This window comes from Watersipora subatra, chromosome 7 (assembly GCF_963576615.1).
Source record: "Watersipora subatra chromosome 7, tzWatSuba1.1, whole genome shotgun sequence".
NCBI classification, from domain to species: domain Eukaryota; kingdom Metazoa; phylum Bryozoa; class Gymnolaemata; order Cheilostomatida; family Watersiporidae; genus Watersipora; species Watersipora subatra.
In genome coordinates, this window is record NC_088714.1 from 47,670,064 (window position 1) to 47,692,379 (window position 22,316).

General features: G+C 36.3%; 3 protein-coding genes across 3 annotated transcripts in view; 1 reads left to right on the top strand and 2 right to left on the bottom strand.

Moving 5' to 3' along the window:
* LOC137400833 (poly(A) polymerase type 3-like) overlaps window positions 1-8,257 on the top strand; it is a 62,229-nt gene extending 53,972 nt beyond the window's left edge. The window contains exons 15-18 of the mRNA XM_068087174.1: window positions 5,581-5,739; window positions 5,921-6,025; window positions 6,120-6,185; window positions 8,081-8,257. Of these exons, the coding sequence (XP_067943275.1) occupies window positions 5,581-5,739; window positions 5,921-6,025; window positions 6,120-6,185; window positions 8,081-8,197 (447 nt within the window). The 3' untranslated portion in view covers window positions 8,198-8,257. The remainder of the gene's footprint in view (window positions 1-5,580; window positions 5,740-5,920; window positions 6,026-6,119; window positions 6,186-8,080) is intronic.
* A 179-nt stretch (window positions 8,258-8,436) lies between these two features.
* On the bottom strand, window positions 8,437-17,623 carry LOC137400340 (mediator of RNA polymerase II transcription subunit 29-like). The gene is made up of 5 exons (XM_068086670.1): window positions 16,961-17,623; window positions 16,686-16,741; window positions 16,027-16,108; window positions 14,613-14,744; window positions 8,437-9,171 (listed from the first exon to the last, which is right to left on the bottom strand). Exons 1-5 carry the CDS (start codon window positions 17,105-17,107, stop codon window positions 9,019-9,021), a joined length of 570 nt encoding a protein of 189 aa, XP_067942771.1. The 5' UTR covers window positions 17,108-17,623; the 3' UTR covers window positions 8,437-9,018.
* Window positions 17,446-21,184, bottom strand: LOC137400834 (uncharacterized). Its single transcript, XM_068087175.1, has 6 exons — window positions 21,111-21,184; window positions 20,689-20,809; window positions 20,165-20,285; window positions 19,577-19,710; window positions 17,929-18,006; window positions 17,446-17,451 (listed from the first exon to the last, which is right to left on the bottom strand). The coding sequence occupies exons 1-6, from the start codon at window positions 21,182-21,184 to the stop codon at window positions 17,446-17,448; spliced, it is 534 nt and encodes a 177-aa protein (XP_067943276.1).
* Window positions 21,185-22,316: the final 1,132 nt, after the last annotated feature.

The following is a 22,316-nucleotide window of genomic DNA, read 5'->3' on the forward strand; positions in this document are numbered from 1 at the left end:
ACCTCCAGCATACTTGGCAACTGACTCACGTGCTCGTATCTCAAACATGGCTCGTATGTTAGTGCTAAAACTTGCTTAAAAGCTGGCTCGTATCTCAAGTTTCTCGTACATTGGAGCACTCTTAAGTTGAAGTATTACTGTATTTGCAGTGCACAATATTCAAATAGCTCATCAGAATTTTAGGAAAATAAATTTAGCCTTATTACGGGCGAAGCGAATGTCGCCTATATTTTGCTCTCTTTTTTCGGTGTAACGATATTAAACCTTTTGGATACAATAAATCTGCTAACTTACCTCTAACTTGTCAAAGATCTTTTAATAAATGTGCATCGAGAAACCGCGAAATATCTCTCCCAGCCGAGATCTATTGCTTACAATTGATTTGCGATGATATTATAGTCTGTGTCCTTCTTGGCAATTTCTTGGCATTTGCAATTTTTGTTTCATTCTCAATTTAAAGACATATTTTCATTTTATATCTAAATTTAACATTGTTGAATAAAAGCTCATTGCACTCACTAATATGTTTGCTACAGTTTGCAGCTAAAACTAGCTGTTTATGTGTAATAGAAGTGGACTTATGAGCATTGATTCATTGTAAGCCTGTTAAGATAGCCCCCAGAATTCTATTTAATAACATGCAACAAATCTACATATTTATAAGTTATACAACAATAATCTATCAAATGATACAAATATATATTCATGAACAAGTGACATAAACGAACCATACTTATATTGCATGCAGAAACAAAAATTAACATTTTTAAAACAATATTTCCATGGTTTGCTCGGATAGCTGCATTCTGATTGTTGCGTTCGATGAAACGAACATCTTCTAGTTGTCTAATACCTTGCACAATATCTTCTGGCCTCAATTCTTCTTTTGAACTGCTGTACTAGTCGATATTACCGTCCAACTAATTTTTAGCAGAGTCAAACTTTAACGCGCTGCATTTAGCACCAATGCAACGCGTAAAAGTTTGCTTGCTAACGTAACCTTTGGTCCAAAATTTGCAAACCGGGTTTCATAAGCATGTTCTTCGAAGTATTAGGACTGCGTTAAACAAGGAAGTACTAATAGCCTGAGGCAGTTAGTAGTTATTTCTATGGCATTGCTTTCAAAGTTCATCTGTCATCGTAAATTTAAGCCGTTTTTTCTATATGTAGGCCACTCCGAAATAGAAATACCGCGTCAAACAGAGAGCTACTACTAGCCTGAGACTGCTATTGATTATTTCTATTGTATTGCTTTCAAAGTTTTAAAGGTTTACTTGCAACCAAATTCACATTGCACTCATTTGGTATCAAAAGATTCACCATGTCTTACTCTGCTGTATTGTAGGTGCAAAATATGTGGAAATATGATTACAAGCTCTTAAAAGCTCAAAAACGAACAGGTAATTGCAGCAATCATGAAAACACCGTAATTTGGAATCTCTTTATTTCGATGACGTTCTTAAACATTTTGGTTATTGTTTTGACACGTGATGTTATCACGTGAATTGAAAGGCCAAGAAAAGGCACAATTTGAAACATCTCGTAGCACTAGTTTATGACAAACACTTCGGAGTTTTACCGGAAAGCCTGTATCAAATATAGATGCTCGCTACTTTACAGTTTTGTTTCAGCTTGGTCTAATCGTCTAGTCGCAATCTGATCATGTGACCCATACTTCCTGTCAAACAGCCCGAATAATTTCTAAGCATTTTTCGACTATCACAAGTGACCAACAGGCTCTTCATGTTTATCAGAAGATGATATGCACTCCTTCGAGCTTAGGTTGAAAAATTAAACGAATTTTTACGGTAGGTTTTGAGATATCAGTGCTCAGAGTGACAGCAATACAATGATGATGAAACAGACGCGTAAGGACAATGGACATGGTTTTATTGAATGGGTGAAGTATATTTGTGAAAATATTTCGACGAATGAGGTTGCATGAAAGTGTAAACAGAAGCCATCGTGTTCAACTATGTCCCATTTGAGCCGTTTTGAAAAGGTATTCTGATCTATGGCGTTTTCGTGATGGCTGCGATGAACTATTGGTTTTTGAGCTTTTAAGAGCTTGTAATCACATTTCCACATATATTGCACCCACAACACAGCAGAGTAAGACATGGTGAATCTTTTGGTACTAAATAGCTGTAATGTGAATTTTGTTGCAAGTCAAACTTTAACGAAAAAACTAAAAGCTTTGGAATTGGACAACGAGAAAATTAAATGTTATTGATATAAAAGATTCATTATTAATACAATATTGTGGACACTTTTCTACTGATCAGTTGGTGTTATGGGCTCGTAAAGATCAAATAATGTCAATGTGGCGGTCAAATGGAGGTGACGTTCAATTGGAGGGTGGCGGTGTATTTTTCAACCCTTCTCTCAGGGTGGCGGTTAATTGGAGGTGGCGTTCAAATAGAGGTGGCATTCAATTAGAGGTTTTACGGTAATTGCTGAAAAACAAAATTACACTCTTGCAAAGAACAATAAAATAATTTTAGCAGTTTTATTGGCGCATAAATTGATATAATGTGTATAATTGATATCCTGTATTAGCGTTGTTGTTGTTTGTCAGTAATGTTGTTGACGATATTGCGGACTTAACTGGCTGGCCAGCCTTACTAGATTTCTAATTGTTTAACCCAGTTTGTTGACATAATATCAGAAGGTAACGATCTGATCCTTCACGCGAATCCGATAGTACGTTTTTCTGTATTTCATGTTAAAGTTGAAGCCACGTGATGATTATGTGATACTAATAATGGTACCATAATAGTGATACCATAACAGTTTTGGTACTAATAATAATGTAACATAAACAATGATGCATAACGATCAACAACATTTGATTTATCACCATAATTACAATTTTTAAAATTATATTACAAAATCTAGTGATAAAACTTTTATATTTTTTTTATGATTTACTTGGCATAGAGTAAAAAAGGAAAAAGGAAAAAATTTCCAAGTCAGGGGGAACTGTGGCAAGGGGATGAAAGAGCTGCATGCAGCTCCTAAGCCATGGGTTGCCGACCCTTGCACTATACTATACCGGCTAGATACAGCTACACTATATTCTATGGAATTATCCTCTTTTTACTACATGAATTGGCAGTTTGTTGGAACAGGCTTTATGTGCATATTTAGCTCTCAGATAACCTTTATGCCTAGTTCAAACAAAGGCAAAACCTATAATGAAACCGATAACGAAACATTCAATTTGTCTACGCAATCACACTTCATCAAAACTTATGTGTTAATTTTGTCTGACTCACTGATTAAGTCAATGATAATTGGAGATATTTTCTCCAGATAACTCGAGCTATATTCTGTAGATTGTTTCCTTTTGAAACCACACAGTTGTTATCCTACTGCATTTTCATTTAGAATTTGCGTAAATTTTCTTTTGACTAAAACAGTTTAATTATATCAATTTATTATTAAATGTAATATCTGGAATAGCAGAAAAATGTCTTACTTTCTTGTGAACACTAGACCAATGGCATAGATATAGCTTTATGTAATCAAGAGGTGACAAAAGGGTGTTAACTATCCAATCATATTGATATTCTTTCCTAAGGATTAAACAAACGAGTAATAGGGTGGAGCCTTATAATGAAGTTGTTTTGGGCTGAAACTAAATAGGATAGGACTTAGCCTTGGGATCTATTAAGGTTTTATGAAACACTCGGGGGAGGGGGAGTATCAATATGATTTACTGATGTCATACTGTGTTGATTCTCTTCTCTCAAGGTTTTATGTAACCTTAACAGTTCTTTAGTATTGACCCAAATCAATTTTATTACAAGGTTTCATCCTTAAAGGTTGACTTGCAACAAAATTCACATTACAGTTATTAGATATGAAAAGATTCACCATGTCTTACTCTGTTGTGTTGTAGGTGCAAAATATGTAGAAATGTGATTACAAGCTCTTAAAATCTCAAAAACGAACAGGTAATCGCAGCCACACGAGACCACCGTAGTTTGGATTCTCTTTCCAAAACGGCTCAAATGTGATTTAGCTGTGGTAGATGGTTTCTGTTTACTCTTTCATGCAACCTTATTCGTCGAAATATTTTCACAAATATACTTCACGCATTCAATAAAACCATGTCTATTGTTCTTATGCGTCTATTTTATCTTCATTGTAATGCTGTCACTTTTAACACTGATATCTTATAACTTACCGTAAAAACTTGTTTAATTTTTTAGTCTTTGCTTGAAGGAGTACATATCAGGGATCGCTAAACATATTATGGAAATGTTTACTTTTCCATATCCATTTCCATAAACATAAATATTTCCACAATTTTATGGAAATGGATATGGAAATTTTATTTTAGAAATATGGCAATGTTATGGAAATGGAAATAATATGGAAATGAGTTATGGAAATGGAAAAATATGGAAATGAATTATGGAAATGTTATGGAAATGGAAATAATATGGAAATGAATTATGGAAATATTATGGAAATAATATGGAAATAAATTATGGAAATGTTATGGAAATGGAAATAAATTATGGAAATGTTATGGAAATGGAAATAATATGGAAATGAATTATGGAAATGTTATGGAAATGGAAATAATATGGAAATGAATTATGGATATGTTATGGAAATGGAAATAATATGGAAATAAATTATGGAAATGTTATGGAAATAATATGGAAATAAATTATGGAAATGTTATGGAAATGGAAATTGTGACAAACCCGTAATCCCTGGTACATAACATTGTATGATAATCACGACGAGCCTGTTAGTCATTTGTGATAATCGAAAAGTACTGCAGAAATTATTTGCAAAGTATCGGGTCACATGATCAGATTACGACTTGCCAATTAGACCAAACCGAAACAAAACTGTAAAGTAGCGAGCATCTATATTTGATACGGGGTCTTCGGTAAAACCCGAAGTGTTTGTCATAAACTAGTGCTACGATAAATTTTATATTGAGCTTTTTATTGGCCTTTCAATTCACGTGAGAACATCACGTGACAAGACAATAAATAAATTTCATGACTACATCAGAGAAATAAAGTGATTCCAATCTACGGCGGCTTTTCGTTTTTGAGCTTTTATGAGCTTGTAATCACATTTCCACATATTTGGCACCTACAACACAACAGACTAAGACATGGTGAATCTTTTGATACCAAATAACTGTAATGTGAATTTTGTTGGAAGTCAACCTTTAAGTTCTGTTGAAGATTCGTCCTTCTGTAAACTGAGTGCATGACAGTTCACACAGCAGACAATCGTTACCATTCCATTTAACATGTCTAAGCTATCTTAAACTCAAGAGGTATTAGACCATGAATATAGCAGCTCTATATATATTTGAAATCAAACTATGGATGTGTTTAAACATTGAAGGTTTTTATTAGTCAGTGTTTGTAACACGTGTAGTATCAAGTCTATAGATAATACCTGTGCTGCAACATTCATAGATAGACCAGTTAGTCTATACCTATAGAGACTACATGTGGTACACATATAGCAGTATCTTAAATAAGGCCTTTCAAAGCATGCTATAAACAAATGAATAACTTAGAGTGATTGTTTATGCAGAGTTCCAGTAGTTCTAACCTCGCCAACATGAGATCTCCGACAGTAGTGAGCAAATCACCTTCTACCAATATAGACGTCGATACCAAGACATCCAGTCAAAACAGTGGGCTTCCACTTTCTATTGACCTTGAAAGCTGTGAATCTCAGGAACCTCTTCAGGTTAGCTTCATCCCCAACAGCCTTGTCAGTATATAATTATATATACTTATCCGATGAGATTCGTCTGCTCACGTAGCCTAAGAACTTTCTGTCACACAGTTTGTTGTTCCATTTACTGAAGGATTTCTATGAGTTGTTATAGTGACCAATTGATTTAACCCTTCAAGTCTCCATTTTTTAGAGAGAAAATGCATATGATGACAGTAGAAGATTGCTGCACGCAAAGGATACTGTCATGAAACGTGAAATTAACACAGAAGACGACGTTGATGCCAAAAAGCAACGGGTTGGTAATTCTATGGCATGAGTGTGCCTTTAGTAGCAAAAAGAGATAACTCTTAACACTTGCCCTGGTTCTCTATAATGGGAAGTTATTTTAGGTTGAAGAAGATGGAGACTCAGTCATTGCTGCACCAGGCTCACCGACAGGTAATGAGTGCAGTCAGGTGGGTCTTTTCATTCTTCTTTTTATTAAATATTGTACTTCTGCTAATCAAAAGCATGGCTCAACCAGCGACCTTCACAAACTTATTAGTGATGTTTGGGAGCGTTGCTGATTACTCCGCAAAGAGTGACAGGCGTCTTAGATTTTTAGGGCTACACTTCTTGTACTGAAAATAGACTGAGATTGTCTTTAATAATCACTGTTGGTCACAGACTTGGAAACGGATTAGCTGTCAGTGTATTGTGGCAATTCATTGCTGTTTACTTAAATTACCTGGTAGTCTATAAATGCTGGGTCAGATGCTTCAAATCGAAACTAGTGAAGTTTTGTTTGATCATGTTGATATATGGACAATAGACTATACTAATGGACAATAGACTATACTAATTGCAAAAGCTTCTAGAATCGTGCTCGCTAGCACGATTCTAGCAGCACAGAATAATTCTGTGTTCTTCGTTCATTTCATAATTTCGGGCAGGACACAGAACCAATGAAAAATTCGTTACGCGTAGCTGTACCTTCAGTAAGCCTACTTACACAATCATCGGCACCTCCTCACCTACAGTGATAAAGGGTCGTCTCGTCTGTCACTTTTCAAATATCCCTGTCGTCGGGTCGTCAAAATCGTCATAAAACATGGGAGGACCCCCGATACTAGATGAATGCCTGGCATTACCCGGGTAATAAAAAAGTCTTTGAGCAGAAAATTTATTTGTATTAAACGTATAACAACGTTTTCCATTCTTACTTTCAAACTTCATATCATGGGAAAAGTGTTTTGTGTGGTTGAAATAAATTGAGAGAAAATAAAAACAACTGTAAAGGTTTTCAAACATTGTTAAACAACTGTAACTTTTAAACTTGATATCATGAGAAAAATGTTTTGTGCAGGGCAAATAAATTTTGAAAAATAAAACAACTATAAAAGGGTTTAAATGTAAATGTGAAATAATTACCAAGTAATTGCTGAATTAAGTCTGTTTTGCTACGATTACAATAAAAGATGATTCGGTAATGATACAATTAATCTGAATTGAGAAAACAAAATAACAATCCTGAATGTTGAATTAATAACAACAATTCTTGCATAGAAGTGTATGTGCATGAAAAAGGTTACTGTTCCACCAGAAGCTATCCATCAAAACTTTGAATACCACGATACTGGTACCTCTCGATACTGGTACAAATGTAAAAATGAGATATCGTACTGTCATTGTTTGACCGAACGGAGAGAGAATGTAGAGGCTCTTCCTACGGAGATAATGCAATTGATATAAGAGTTAGCCTTGAAGAATTAGCCTGAATATAGCAATTGAACCTCATGAGAAACCAAAAATAAAAGTTCAAGAAAACATGAAAAAGCATTGTGTTTCATATAGTTAATAGAATTCATCGAGTTTCAAATAAGACGTTATTTAGCCTGTGCATATGCTATACGGTATATGATGCTATACGGTATATGATAATGTCTTTGCAGTATATGATGTCTTTGGTCTATATACCTTGTATAGCTCAGTGGTGGAGTGTATTGTGAATTTAAAACTTACGGTTGCAATCTCCATGAGTTCAAATCCATAAAAATACAGAATTTTAATAGCTATAGCTAGACAAATACAAACAAACTTGGAGAAATATATATAGATCGTTCTTATTTAGTAAGGCTAGTTTGAAATGCTTGAAGTTGTTACATTTACGCGGCATGCCACAACCTGATTCTCCAATAATTTGTGATTCTGTGTTAGTGGAAAATTGTTGTGACTTTTTGAATGTTAAGGAATGACCTTCACCATATTTCACAGCTTGGTGGATGACAGGAACCAATTTAACTATTTATAGTACACCAGCTAGTTATGTTGGAGTGATTAGTGTGGTATTCCAGATGTATACCTTTTGTAGATGTCGGCCTCCTCCAGTGGAAGCGTAGAGCTCAAACTGGACTCATCCTCTCAGACACCTGATCTTCCAGTCTTACAGAAGGCCAAACAAATTAACTTGAAATTAATCAGTCGCTAATATATCTCTTTTTCCAATAGCTTGTATTTCCTCTTCAGACCTGCATTATCACCAATGCTGACTAGGAGCACATCACTAACAATAGTAGTTCAACGTTTGTATATTTGTAGCAATTCTATGCATGAGCATCACAAAGCTGATTTATTATTTTAAAGTGCTTATTTGCAAACTCTTCTAAGCAAATTAGTAGTACAAAATCTCAACACATTAACTAGTTTTATACACAAATAAAATTAATTGTGGTTCTAGATATCAACACTGTCGTGATGTTTGTATTTCGTTACAAAAACCCAACCAAATGCATTTCCTTCACAAATGCAATAGCATCAAGAGACAAAAAATTATCATTAGGCATACAGCTAAGGTCATACAGTCAAGGTCGGCTAACCTGTAAAACAGCTTTGATACAGCTAATAAATAATGAAATCATGCCTGTGACCTCTTTGCTAGTCTAGTTAACGATAAAACATTTGTAAATAAGACATACGTTTTCAAAATACAATGATCATTACACAACAATCAACTGAAAGCACATGCGTCTGTATTTCAGTCACCCTGCTGATTATTTGCTGTCTAAATCTGATGCATGGTGTCAGACTGACAAATCAAACAGCTTTTAACATAATTTCCAACTTAGCAAAATTCACTCAGGTCATCACAAGACAAACTGTTAGAAAAATGCTATCTCAAAGTACTTCAACAACCCAAAGCAATGGTCAATAGTCGGATTGCCCGTAAACAAGATGAATCCAAGGAAGATCATCTGAAACTCCAAAGTAACATCTCTTCATCATCCTGAACCTGCGTGCTGCTTTCAGGCATTACTGGTGAGTCAGAGGTCTATTGCCAGAAGGGGTTGATATGGTAGGAGGACCGGCGTTTGACTGAACTGAACTTGATCTAGGCAGCCTATTTTCCATGTCGGTGATTAGATCATGAAGATCCTTTGCTGCTTGTATCTGAACTTTCACTACCTAGAAGTAACCAATGTTTATTAGAGAAATGATTACATAACCAATCCACTGACTGTTTGGCAGCATAAAAAACTACCTGTGATACACAAGAGAATAATGGTTTGATAGTTATAAACATTCTTTTTGTTGTATTTTTCCTTCTTGTCTCTGCTGCTTTGCCACAATTGCCACATGCTGTCAACTTGTCTCTGCTGCTTTGCCACAACTACCACATGCTATCAACTTGTCTCTGCTGCTTTGCCACAATTGCCACATGCTATCAACTTGTCTCTGCTGCTTTGCCACAACTACCACATGCTATCAACTTGTCCAATCTTTGCTCATACTGATCATTCTTGCTGTGTGCCCTACTAGGTTACTACCCTACTAAGTTTTGTTCACTATTCCTTATCAACACCAAAATTTGAATACTATGTTTGGATACTTCATGTATAACATATCTGTCTCTCAGATCTTTGAATAGTTACAGACACAGTAAGTGTACCTATCTTGATTATAAAACGTCTCAGAGCCATGCTCTCCACACTGATATGCAATGAGGGTGCCTCAATTATTTTTTAGAAGTAAGTGCGTCCTTTGAACATACATTTGTAGCTGGGAAGAAAAAAGGTCCACAATCACACTGATCGTTTTTCTTTAAAATAAAAGAAATCTTTGCACTTGACATTTTTCCAGAAAATAGAAGCAAAGTTTTAGTCTATAATGTTCTTGTACGCAGTCTATTTTCAGATTTACAGTAAAACCGCCAATCAAACACCATCTCTATTTGACCACCACTATGGGAGACGTGTTAAAAAATAGAGCACCACCCTCACGTTGATTTCTTTGATCTTTATGAACCCTTAATAGCAAGCGATCAGTAGTAGTGTCCAAAAATCGTATTAATAATTAATCGTTTACGTCAATAACAGAACTCTGGGACAGAGCTTTTCGTTTGTTGTTCATTAAAACTTCTTTGAAAGCAACACCATAGAAATAATAATGTCTCAAGTTAATAGTAGTTCCTTGGTTAATGTGGTCTTGATACTTCAGAGTATATAAAAATGGTTTGCAGTTACAATGGTATATGAATGACTAGTTTTAGGCTAAAAGTTGTACTTAACGGGCATGAGGCTAATAGCTCATTATTGCATATATTTGTGTGAAATGCAACATGTAAAGTTTTGCTCCGCTGAAAAAACTGTTTAGACGCTAACATCAACTATTTCAGTTGTGCAGGAAAAGAGCTGAGATCAGAAGACATTGTGGAAGGTATTGAACAGCGAGAAGATGTTCGTTTCATCGAAAGCAACAATCAGAATGCAGCTGGCCGAGTAAACGATGCAAACATTTTTGTTTTGATAAGGTGAATTTGTGTTTCCGCATATATACTACATAATACATATGGTTCATTTATGTCCCTTGTTTATAAATAGACATTTATGGCATTTTATAGATATCATTATATAACTTAGAAATTAGCAGATTTATAGCATATGATTTGATAGCATGATTGCGGTAATCTGATTTACAATGGATCGATGCTCATAACCCCTCTTCTATTGCACATAAAAAGCGAGTTGTACCTGCAAACTGTAGCAAACCTATCAATGCGTGCAATGAGTTTTTATGCAACAATGTTAAATATAGATATAAAATAAAAATGTGTGTCCAAATTTAGAAGAAATAAAAATTGAAAGCTGCAGAAAATTGCAAAGCAGGACACAGGCTATAATATCATTGGAGGTTAATTGCAAGCAATAGATATCAACTGGTAGAAACATTTCTCGGCTTCTCAATACATATTTATTAAGAGATCTTTGGCAAATTGGATGAAAGTTAGCATATTTATTGCTTCCAAAAGGTTTAATATCCCTCCACCAGAGAGGGCAAAATATAGGTGACATTCGCTTCCACATAACTCGATATCGAGCTTCATGCATGCTGGCACAGAGCTCATAAGTCAATTTACTCCCGTCTCAAGGCACTACTTCCTATATAAAATCGCCAAGTACAAATTAATTTGTTACCATGCTATGAAAACACCACCTAAACAGGATATTACGGTAGAAAAAACGTGTTTTTAATTGTTGCCATTCAGTACCTACAATACCTATTTAGTTGATATGATCTGCAATAAAATGTAACGTCCCTATGTGCACTACTAGAAGGTTTTACTTTCGATACAGACATTGTAAATAACGGTGGTCTGAGAGAGAGAGCAACACGTTCAGTACAATAAGCTTTTGTGACCCTACGTACTAGAAACTTTGAATTGAACTTTAATAAATTTAGCTTACTAAACACACACTTGAAGCAAAGTTTTAATCCTACGCTAAATTTTCTTCAATTTTGTCTTTGCATTTTTAGTATCTGTTTCCGGTTAAGCAGTTTGAAAAAGGTTAACTTTCAGCCAACCTTTTTTTAAACTGAGCTGAGGATAAAAACTGAGCGATGCTGTTCTTGAAAGCGGGCTCTCGCATACTTGACCATATAGTGTAGTGGCCATCAAGAACCGGCTCATATGCTCGTATCTCGAATATTACTCGTATCTCAAAGAAAAAACTTGTCAGAAAGTCAGCTCGCATCTTGAGTTTCTCAAATGCTGGGGCAATCGTATGGAGAGGTATGACTGTATACCACCTATCACGAAAATTCAACATAACGTCAAGAATTTATTATGTCAAGTTTTTGCTTCATATTACGTTAAGAAATTCTATCCAATGTAAAGCGTCAAGTCGATGCAAGTTCTCAAATTCGATATGAATAACAAGAGTCTCGTATGTAGCCTTAAAAATATCGTTTTCTCTCTTCTTAGACTTGAGAGAGAAATCAATGTACAGTGAAACATGGATAACTCAAACTTCACGTGACCGAGCGAAAGTGTTTGAGTTATCAGAGTGTTCAAGTTATCAGAGCACAGTCACAAGTGAATGTATTTATCAGTAGATACATATACAAATTACATGTATATATAAAACTAAAGTATAAGTTGTTTGTTGTAAGTTAAACGGCATCTGATGTAGAGTTTTAAAGTATTTATCAGAAAGTATAGATATTTTTATACACTTGAGATTTGTGTGTTGTTTTAGGTGATGTGACTGCCAGAACTTTTTCAGATTAAAATTGGCAAAACCTAATCGCGGTTAAAACGTTCAGAAGACGTTTTTTTCTTCCGAGTGTTTTACTCGAGATCAATTTTGCCAATTTTAATCTTAAAACGTCTTGTCAGTCACATCACCTAAAACTGCAAACAAATCTCAGCCCAATAGAAAAATATTTATTCTTTCTGATAATTTTTAAAACTGGAAATAAGTAAACATTTATGACCAATGCAAAAAAGCATGCTTTACATCTGATCGGTTGTTTCATTTAAAAAACTTATCGAGTGTAGTCTGTGACAAGGTATTTTTTTGACAAAGATCAACAGTGTGACTTATTGTAGAAATAGATTTTAAACAGTTATTATAGTCCTTAAAAACTTGTTAGCCGTTTCTAACAAAATTGGCCCATCGATAGGTACGCCTTCACTACGCACTTGTTTAAACCAAGTCAATAATACACCATCCAAATCATCGTGCGACATTGAACGATCTCTTAGCCTTGTTGAATTTTGGTCACATAACGATCTTATTCTTTCTTTTTGTTTAATCCATGTTGACACTGTACTTTTTGGAAGATTTTCTCTTTTTGATAATGCTGATAGCTTTTGTCCTGCTTCAATTTCCTCGAGTTCTTTAAGTTTGTCAGAAGGTTTCCACGCTTTTCTTTGCTTGCGTGATGCCATCGTAAAGCGGATGTCTGTTGTAGCGGACGCCAAGCCACGAGCCTATTTGTGACATTTTATCTTTATGTATCCGCATATAATCACTGTTACAATGTTTTTTGTATGCTGTGTCTATCTTTATTAAATTTTTATCGCTAATACCTTCCAATGTTTATAGCTTGGCCGTAACTAAGCGAACGTCTTAGCGACCCTATTAATCATTTTTATACGATTTCTTTTTCGGTTCCATTATACGGTACGGGGGAAATTATACGTACACCATACGCGTACTAAAAGCGCTTTCGTTAAGAAAGCAGAGTAGTCTCAGCTCCGCGACTAGTGGAAACTCCTTTGAAATAAATTGAACGGAAACCGTTTGTGAATTCGGCAAAAAACTATTCGAGTTAACGGTGCCGAGGTCGAGTTATATAAAGCCATTTATCATTGCGTGGGAACGGACCAAGCAAATCCATTCGAGTTAACCATGTGTTCGCTATATCCGAGGGCGAGTTATCCATGTTTCACGGTATATGGACTTCTCCATGATACACACTAGTATCCTGGCAGTTTAGTTCGCCATGAGAGATCATTGGGTGTGTTGATAAAGCACACAGAACAAGTAGCCATACAATCATTCAGGTGATTGAGTGATTCAAGTGTTAGAGTGTTGGTATACTAAGCACAACTTGTAGGCGCGTCGAAATCTATCTTTTATTCTAACCTCAAATTTTGGCAACAAATAGAGGAACGGTCAGATAGACACCACTCTTATTATGTATAGTAAAAATATATTTTTGTGTTACATTAATTTAGAACTAGAGAAGATAGTTTGTATTATTTTTCCAGGCGGAATAGACCTTGCTGCCTGGAAAAAAGAGAAAAATGATGTACATTGACATTGGAGATGTGGTCACCCCTTAACCTATTGTAAAATTGCTGAAACATGGACCACATATCGATTGAAAGTGATAAGAAAAAGGAGAAAAGTTGTCGTTACAAACCAATAATACTACAGTTACTATACATTAAATTCAAGTTTTTTTCCTATTTGATAGAACAAATGAATGAGTTTGGGAAGATCTTAGAACGGATTAGGCAATTTACATGTATTTTACTGTTCGTATAGCGTAAAATCCTTATAATGTAAACGTTCCCAGCACGGATTATTTACATGGTAAGAGGGTCTACTGTACATTTTTCAGCTCAAAACTGGATGATAAATGCTTCAGACAATCACCTAGGGCATTGAAACAAACTCATATAATGCGTACATGTTAAAACTATAAAAAATCAATAAAAATTGTTGTTACTGCCACATCACATTTCCTTCAAGGACAAGCAAATTTAGCATTGTAGCCTGAGTGATGTAAGACCAGTAAGAGCAACAGGCGGTGCTTGGGTAGAAGAAATGACAGAGATATTCAGCTAGTCTTAATTTTTATTGCATATTTTCAAAGCTCTATCGTTAATTATCACGGACAGCCGTTTTCTTGTAGCATCACAGACAACAAATTATTGAATGTAATACTTTGTTTCCTATGACTTGCTTGCTCTATGACAGCTTTTCTCAGCCTACAACTTTTTATTTGTAATGTTGGGTCTTCAAAAGGTAATTTTGCTAGCGAGCAATGTTAACCAACACAGTATAAAGAGGTAACATACATAGAGAATCAAACACAGCTATAAGAGCACTCACTGTCATATATTCCTGTAGTTGAATGCATTTCTGTGGAGGGATTTGAGCCTCGTCAGTCTTCCGACTTGCTATTGGAAGACCAACCTGTTTCCTAGAGTCAAGTGACTGCGAGTGCCACTGTATAGCCAACTTCTGTAAAACCAAAGTGATCAACATAACTACTAGGGCTAAGCATAATCTTCCACACAGACATCATCAGGAAGCATCTAGCACTTCAAAGCATACAACCAGCTCACTTGCAATAGAACAGTAGTCCAGTGATTGAGCGGGGGCTTGAAGGATAGTTTAAAAAAATACTAAAATGTAGCGTCGTTAAAAGTTGACTTGCAACAAAATTCACATTACGGTTATTTGGTATCAAAAGATTCACCATGTCTTACTCTGCAGTGTTTTAGGTGCAAAATATGTGGAAATGTGATGACAAGCCCTTAAAAGCTCAAAAACGAACAGTTAATCGCAGCCATCACAAAAATGCCGTAGTTTGGAATCTCTTTATTTGGCTGACATACTCCAACAGTTTGGTTACTGTTTTGAAACGTGATGTTCTCACGTGAAATTAAAGGCCAATAAAAGGCTCAATATAAAACGTCTCGTAGCACTAGTTTATGACAAATACTTCAGGTTCTATGGGAAAGCCCGTACCAAATATAAATGCTCGCTACTTCACAGTATCGTTTCAGCCTGGTCTAACCATCTAGTCATAATCTGATCATGTGACCCATACTTTCTGCCAAATCATGCCAACAGTTTCTGCAGTATTTTTGGACTATCGCGGGTGAGCAGCAGGCTCTTCATGTTCATCAGAGAATGGTATGCACTCCTTCGAGCTAAGGTTAAAAAGTTAAACGAATTTTTACAGTAGGTTTTGAGATATCAGTGCTCAGAGTGACAGCAATACAATGATGATGAAACAGACACGTAAGGACAATAGACATGGTTTTATTGAATGCGTGAAGTATATTTGTGAAAATATTTCGACAAATGAGGTTGCATGAAAGTGTAAACAGAAGCCATCTTGTTCAACTACGCCCCATTTGAGCTGTTTTGAAAACGAATTCCAATCTATGGCGTTTTTGAGATGGCTGCGATTAATTGTTCGTTTTTGAGCTTTTAAGAACTTATAATCACATTTCCACATATTTTGCACCTACAACACAGCAGAGCAAGACATGGCGAATCTGTTGATATCAAATAATGGAAATGTGAATTTTGGTGCAAGTCAACCTTTAAAATTAAATGAATGCTTATAGCGTAGCTCGGTTCATAATAGACAATTTGGCAATATTTTGTCACGCAAAGTCCCTCTAGGGCGAAGGTAGTGAATTTATAAATACTTCAGAAGGCTAAACATTGAAAGAGTACAAATCTGCTCTTTAGCTTTAAACAACGTTTAGTAGGTGATAACAGTACTTACTAGGTTTGTCTCAATCTGATCCAGAACAGAAAATACGTCTTCCAGACCCTTTTCAAAACGCAGCCGTTGGGCATCCTTTTGACTGATAAAACAACATCAAGCAGAGTTGAGCAATCATTTTAAAATTCACTTGTTTTGAAGTTCAGCACCAAATAGAGTTAATATCAATGATAGTCCGCATGATATGTTGAGTCACATGTAGAACTATCTCCCAACCATATCATAAACATTCATAAGAAAAGCTTAGAGCAAGACATGTTTTATACATTTTTATTCGCACCCCTAATGTAGTTTCAGTTGACATACATTACTTTCTGCGAGTCATCCATTCTTTAAATAAAAACTGAAAACTTTCCGAGTTACCATGTCACAAAAACTAACATGTAGCAATGTATGAAAACATGCTTGAAATATCCCATAAAAACGGAACGCTGTAACTGTGTGGTAAATTTCAGACTACGTTTGCTTTTGATTCGCATTTGTTCACATAGCCTAAAACTAATATTCAACAATGACAACTTGCACTGAACCTGGTGAATCCAGCAGCTATCTGGGAATGTTGGGTCTCAACTACAATTTATTATTTATTTGTACATGTATTAGATAATTAGAAGGATCAGAAATAATCATTACAAAGGTAATTACTACAAGTTACATACTTTCCAGGGTGTTTGGCATTCTCTTGAAGAAGTACAGTCGCTTTCTTGAGCAGCTCCTGTAACATTACATAACAATCTAAAGCGTCGTCTACCATACTTAGCGATAAGTATGAAACGAGCCAGATGGTTATAACAACATTTACAACAAGGTTTCTAAAAAGTTTAGTTCAATATTCTGAAAGCAATGTTGGCATAGACAGATTAAAAACTAACAAAAATAATCGAACCAACCTAAGATTGGTGAGAAATTGTTGTAAAATTGCAGCACTACTAACCGTTAAGATTTCCCGAGCTTTGGCAACATCTCTTTTGAAAGAGACTTGAATAAAGCTGTCTGGTACATTGGGATGTCTCGAATGCTCTGCCTGGCTAGATTGTGGATTGCCAGGTCCTCGATAACCTTGAGGTGCTGACGATGCCATTGTTCAACGAACAGTGGCGATTACGGTCTTGTAACCGTCGAACTTGGGCGAAAATCACTAAAGATTATTCGGAGTTATTAAGTCTAAGCCCTTGTATTACTTGTTCTTTTGTGTATTAATTACTTTGTATTACTGCAGGTTACATAAGGTTTTTGCATAGAATCGTAGTTTTGATTAGCTGGCTAATAAAAACGTTAGGAGAGCAAGTACGTGTACATCGCGAATAATTACGCTCGCTGAAAGCGTAGACAATAAACTTATACAACCATATGGAGAGTGCGATGGTTTATCGTGAGCAGTGTCGTATAGTGTCAATATACGACATTGATCGTGAGTGGCTAGGACTACAATAGACGATAAAACGCTACTGTGATTAGCGGTTATGAAAAGCATCGCCGAGATCAAACCAAGATATTAACTCCACAACGAATCTACTGGCTGTGAACTTGCGGGATTTCACTTCATTGAGTTGTTTACAAACTGTTGCTATTAGGAGACAAAATATACACGTCTGTACTCACCGAGTTAAAGGCAGTAAGAGAGCGAGTTAAAGAACTGGCTTTTTCGGGAGTTTCTTAAGAAAGACTTTTTAGCAGCTGACGTTTTCAGGCGGGAAATTTAGTATGATTAGCGTTACTGTTCGCCGGCCAATCATGGAGCTGTTTTGACCGAAAGACTTTTTCGCAGCTGACGTTTTTAGGCGGGAAAGTTAATATAAATTAGTGTTACCGTTTGCCGGCCAATCATGGAGCTGTTTATATTGAAAGACTTTTTCGCAGCTGACGTTTGGAGGCGGGAAAGTTAATATAAATTAGTGTTACCGTTCGCCGGCCAATCATGGCAGGTTGTTCAGTCGAGAGGATACCTATTTCGTAATTGTCGTCACCAGGCGGGAAATTCTATAATAGACATACTCGAACATTGATAATAGGAACATTATAGCAACTACATGTATTTCAAATTAAGAGGAAGATTATTTTGGCGATTTCCCTAGCTTATAAGGCTATGATTCCACTACAAGATACGCACAAAAATCAAGTGCGTGCAACCTCTGCTTGCTGCAGAGGTTGTAACTACTTTTACAGAGTTGTTTCTCCTCCAAAAATACCATATGTAATCTTTTAAGGGGTTGTTTCTCCAGAAGAAAACTTCAAGTAAATTCTGTTTTGGCTTTTTATTGAAAATTATTGTATTATTACTGCTGACGGTGATCACTGATAAATCATACCTCACATACACAATATCAAAATCTTTATGCTTTTGCTGGTGCAGTATATACATCCATTTACTAAATAGATTTGTATTCTAGATGCTATCTTTATTTGAAGTTCAGAAACCTTCAGTAAACAGAACCATTCGCATGCAGTATAGAGCACACTCACACAAAAGTAACTTTAAAATTTTTTGTTTTAAAAATTGTCTCAAAATAAAATTAGTTAAACCTAAAAAATTTATAACAATTCACATGAACACAATAGAGCTTTTACATTGTTTGCGATAAATAAGGAAACTATGAAGGGGTGGTGATGTAACTAACAAAAAATAGGAAAAGTTAGGTAGCGTATAGTGTAAAGCTATTCACATATCATTCAGTTTCATTTTTTATATAAAGCTGACTCATATTTCGATGATAATATAATATGTATGAATAGAAAGATGCCGATTAGAATTCCACCAGAGTTTGCACTGATAACTCTTTAGATTTCGTAACAATTATTACAATTTCATAATCATATACACTTGGTTATAATTACACAGAATATTCATACAAAATCTAGTATAGCATATGAACATTATGCTTTGTAATTGTCAAGATCTAAAATTCAAACAAAATTTCAAAGAACATGAGCTAAACACATCAACAGTGACAGAAATGGGAAGCCGAGATTGGTACTTTATGTCAACAGAATGGTTCTTGCGAAGTGTATACATAATAGTCTGTTCTTTAATTGTGACTAAGTCCATGAATTCAACTTGTAGTCTGTCGGCAACAGCGGTTTCGACCATCACCTTTCTGACTAGGCATTCATTTATCGGCTGATGCAATGTAATGGTCAGTGGTAGAATCAAAAATTTTCAGAACAGATTCTGGTGTGTGAAAGTGAGTCTTTTTTGGACACGGCCTTGAGCCCATTATTGAGACAAGACTCAGTTGTAAGAGGAAATCTAAAACAAATTTAGGTATTAGGAAACAGTATTTGCACATTGAGCTCAGCTCTTACCCTTCTTACTTGGGTTTAATCTGCAAGTCAGCATAGAAACATATCATCAAAAGATTGTCATTTAGTCATTGTACATATAGTTGAATGCATAGGGAACGATGGACAAAATTGAATTCTGAACTCAAATTGCTGCAAGTGGGAAAGAAATGATACGGCTATTCCAGAAGTTAATATATATAAAAAACAATGTTACCTTTCATCAAAACAAAAGTGGAATGTCATAAATTAAACCCGCATAACCTTATACCTTGGCCGTGTTGAACCCAAATAGTGTCTCTATCAAGAAAGCAATTGCAAACAGCCCGCAGTCATTGGCTCCATCTTGCCTCTGAACACTTTCCCATCGGAGCCGCAGATGTGGTGCCAGGGTCTTGTGTAAACCTGCAGGTAAAACCAATGTGCAATGTGAATGGACACTAATGTATCCAGATGTTGCATAACATAATGTATTTAATTAGCAAATGCGTAAAGGTGTGTGAGGTAACACTTTTCTTGATCGAAACACAGTACCACTATGTTTATCTGTCTGTGTTATAGATGCAAAGTGTTGATCCAAGCAGCATTTGTGACTTCTCTGCAAGAAATTATGAGAACCCAAAATTTAGATCCAAAGCATGATCTGTTAGCCAAGTTATTGATCAATCTCCTGTGAGTCAGCCAAGTTATGGTTCAATGTTAATTTTTACCCGACTTCGCTTTATGAGTTTAGGCAAGACAAATCATTTTCAGGTTTAAATATCAGTCTCTATCATGTGATATGTTGTACAATCCCGGCAAACACCTTTAAAAAATTGAGTAAGAGCAAGCTTTGTATCTGGTTTGCACAAACACTTACTGGCAATCCCTCTCAGAGCTTGATCGTCAAGGTCAAAGACAAGAGAATCAAATAGCCGTGCAAATGTACTAGATCCAATGTAGGTGCAAGCCAGCCAATGATTCCCATTAGCGTGCAGGATCTGTAAAACAATGAGAACTTCCCATCACTTGACAATATAGTCATAAGTGACTTAACAAAGATAATGAAAGCTAAGAAATCTGGTACAGTGGATCCTCGCCATATGATTTGTTTCGTTCGAGTGTTGGCATCATAAGGTCAAAATTTCGTATAGAGTTGTATAGAAACTTATAGTAATTGTTATAGCTTTAGTGTATTTAGTGATTAAGATCTGCAAAAAATGTAATGTCACAATGTACATGCAGTACATATCTATTATATCAGGATTATGAAACTAGCAAATGAACCGTTATCATTGAATGATTACAGTAACTACATCCACAGTATACACGAGGTTTGATCAATTGGTCACACAAAGCCAAGAGTAGGTCATCAGTTTTGTGAGGCATGAAGAGCTTACTCACAGCTAATTTTAATTTCAATTTCTTTCCAGCATCATGGTCTGCTCCATGCTGACATGCTAGGGTCACTGATCCTATCTTTATAACCGCCCCTGATAGGCGACCACTCTCCGTTTCTGGACATCTAAAAAAAGTTGCGTTATTAGAAAGCCTATTTATCAAAATCATGTGCAATCGCCCAGTTGAATTGCTAAAAAAACGAAATTTAAGATATGAAAAATGCTGCTTTTGCAATTGTAGATTATAGTATTTTGATCATAGATTCCACTCAATAATTGAGGACTCCAGTGCAAAGAAGTATGCATGTCGGAAGGCTCAGCCATCATTTGTAAAATGTCACATAAAACAACAAAATAACAATAACATTTTGATAACAAAAAAGCAAAATAAAAGCATGAAATAGCCACGTGTCGTAAATAACTCACAGGGTAGAATGACAGAAATAACAGCTAAATGCGGTCAGAATGTTCAGAGCAGCACCGAAACGGTAAGCTTGCATTCACACGACAGGTACTAAATGGAAGTGATCGTGGCGGGGAAATATATCGTCTTCAGGCGGGAGATTACTGAATTTCGCGCCTAAAACGTCAGCTGCTAAAAAGTCTTTCTTAAAAAAAAACGGGCTTTTTCGTGCCCTCTCGAGGTCAAGGGCACAATTACAGCGATTCGATCATATCTCCCTTTCTTCAACGTAGCGGCTTTCTTACTAAGGAGTCCCACGTCTGGATTCTGGGAGATTCCGCGATGTCTAGTCCTCTGCAGCCTACATATGCTGTAAGTGATTATTCGCTGATTTTTTGCCACCCCTGGTTTCCCCTAGAGTCTGATAGCTCTGGTATTAGAACCTGGTAGCAGTCACTTACACCTCAAGAGCGCACTGATACACCGGGTATCCATGGAAACACAAGGTTTCGCGGTGGAGCCTGGGAACTCTCCTTCAGAAAGTGTTGAGAGTCTAGGGAATTTCTGAATAAAAATTCGAGTCTTTAGAAATTAAACTGCAGTCTCACCAGGCTCGAGTAGCAAGTCCTCTTCCACAGTGTCCATTTTGCTCTCTCGTTAGCCCATGAACTGTGGTCTTTATTGCCCTGGTTGCCAGCTGTCAGCTGCTAGGCACAGTCGCCTTCTGAGGTGAGGTCTCCATCTGCAGTTGCCTGTTCAGCGCTGTTTCCTGTGAGCAGGTCTCGGGCTGCAGTCACCTGTTCAGCGTGGGATTCTGTGGCCAGGTTTCTGGCTGGGGCTTTTATAGCGACACTGTGTCTTTCTGCCAACAGGCCGTGGTAGTTTCTTCCTTTATTAGAGCTTCCACTTGCGGTCTTGTTGTTATTTTTGGATGAAAATGGTGGTAGCAGGACAGTAGCAGCAGGTCTCCTCTGAAGTCTGGGAGTCTCGGAAGTAGCCTGGGAGCCTTAAGAGTCAGTTGAAGCCAGAATCTCCATTAGATGAAGTTCAAAATTTTCAGAATCTCTCCCTCATACTCCCACTTCTTAGCACGGAGCTGCTTCTTTCGTGTCTCAAGCCAGTTCAGCCTAATACCTTCTCTTTACTGTGGCAGGCTGTTACTGTCCTCTAATGTCGATACAGTAGTAAGGAGATCAGTGAGCTAAGAGTGACCACGACCTCGTCATCTT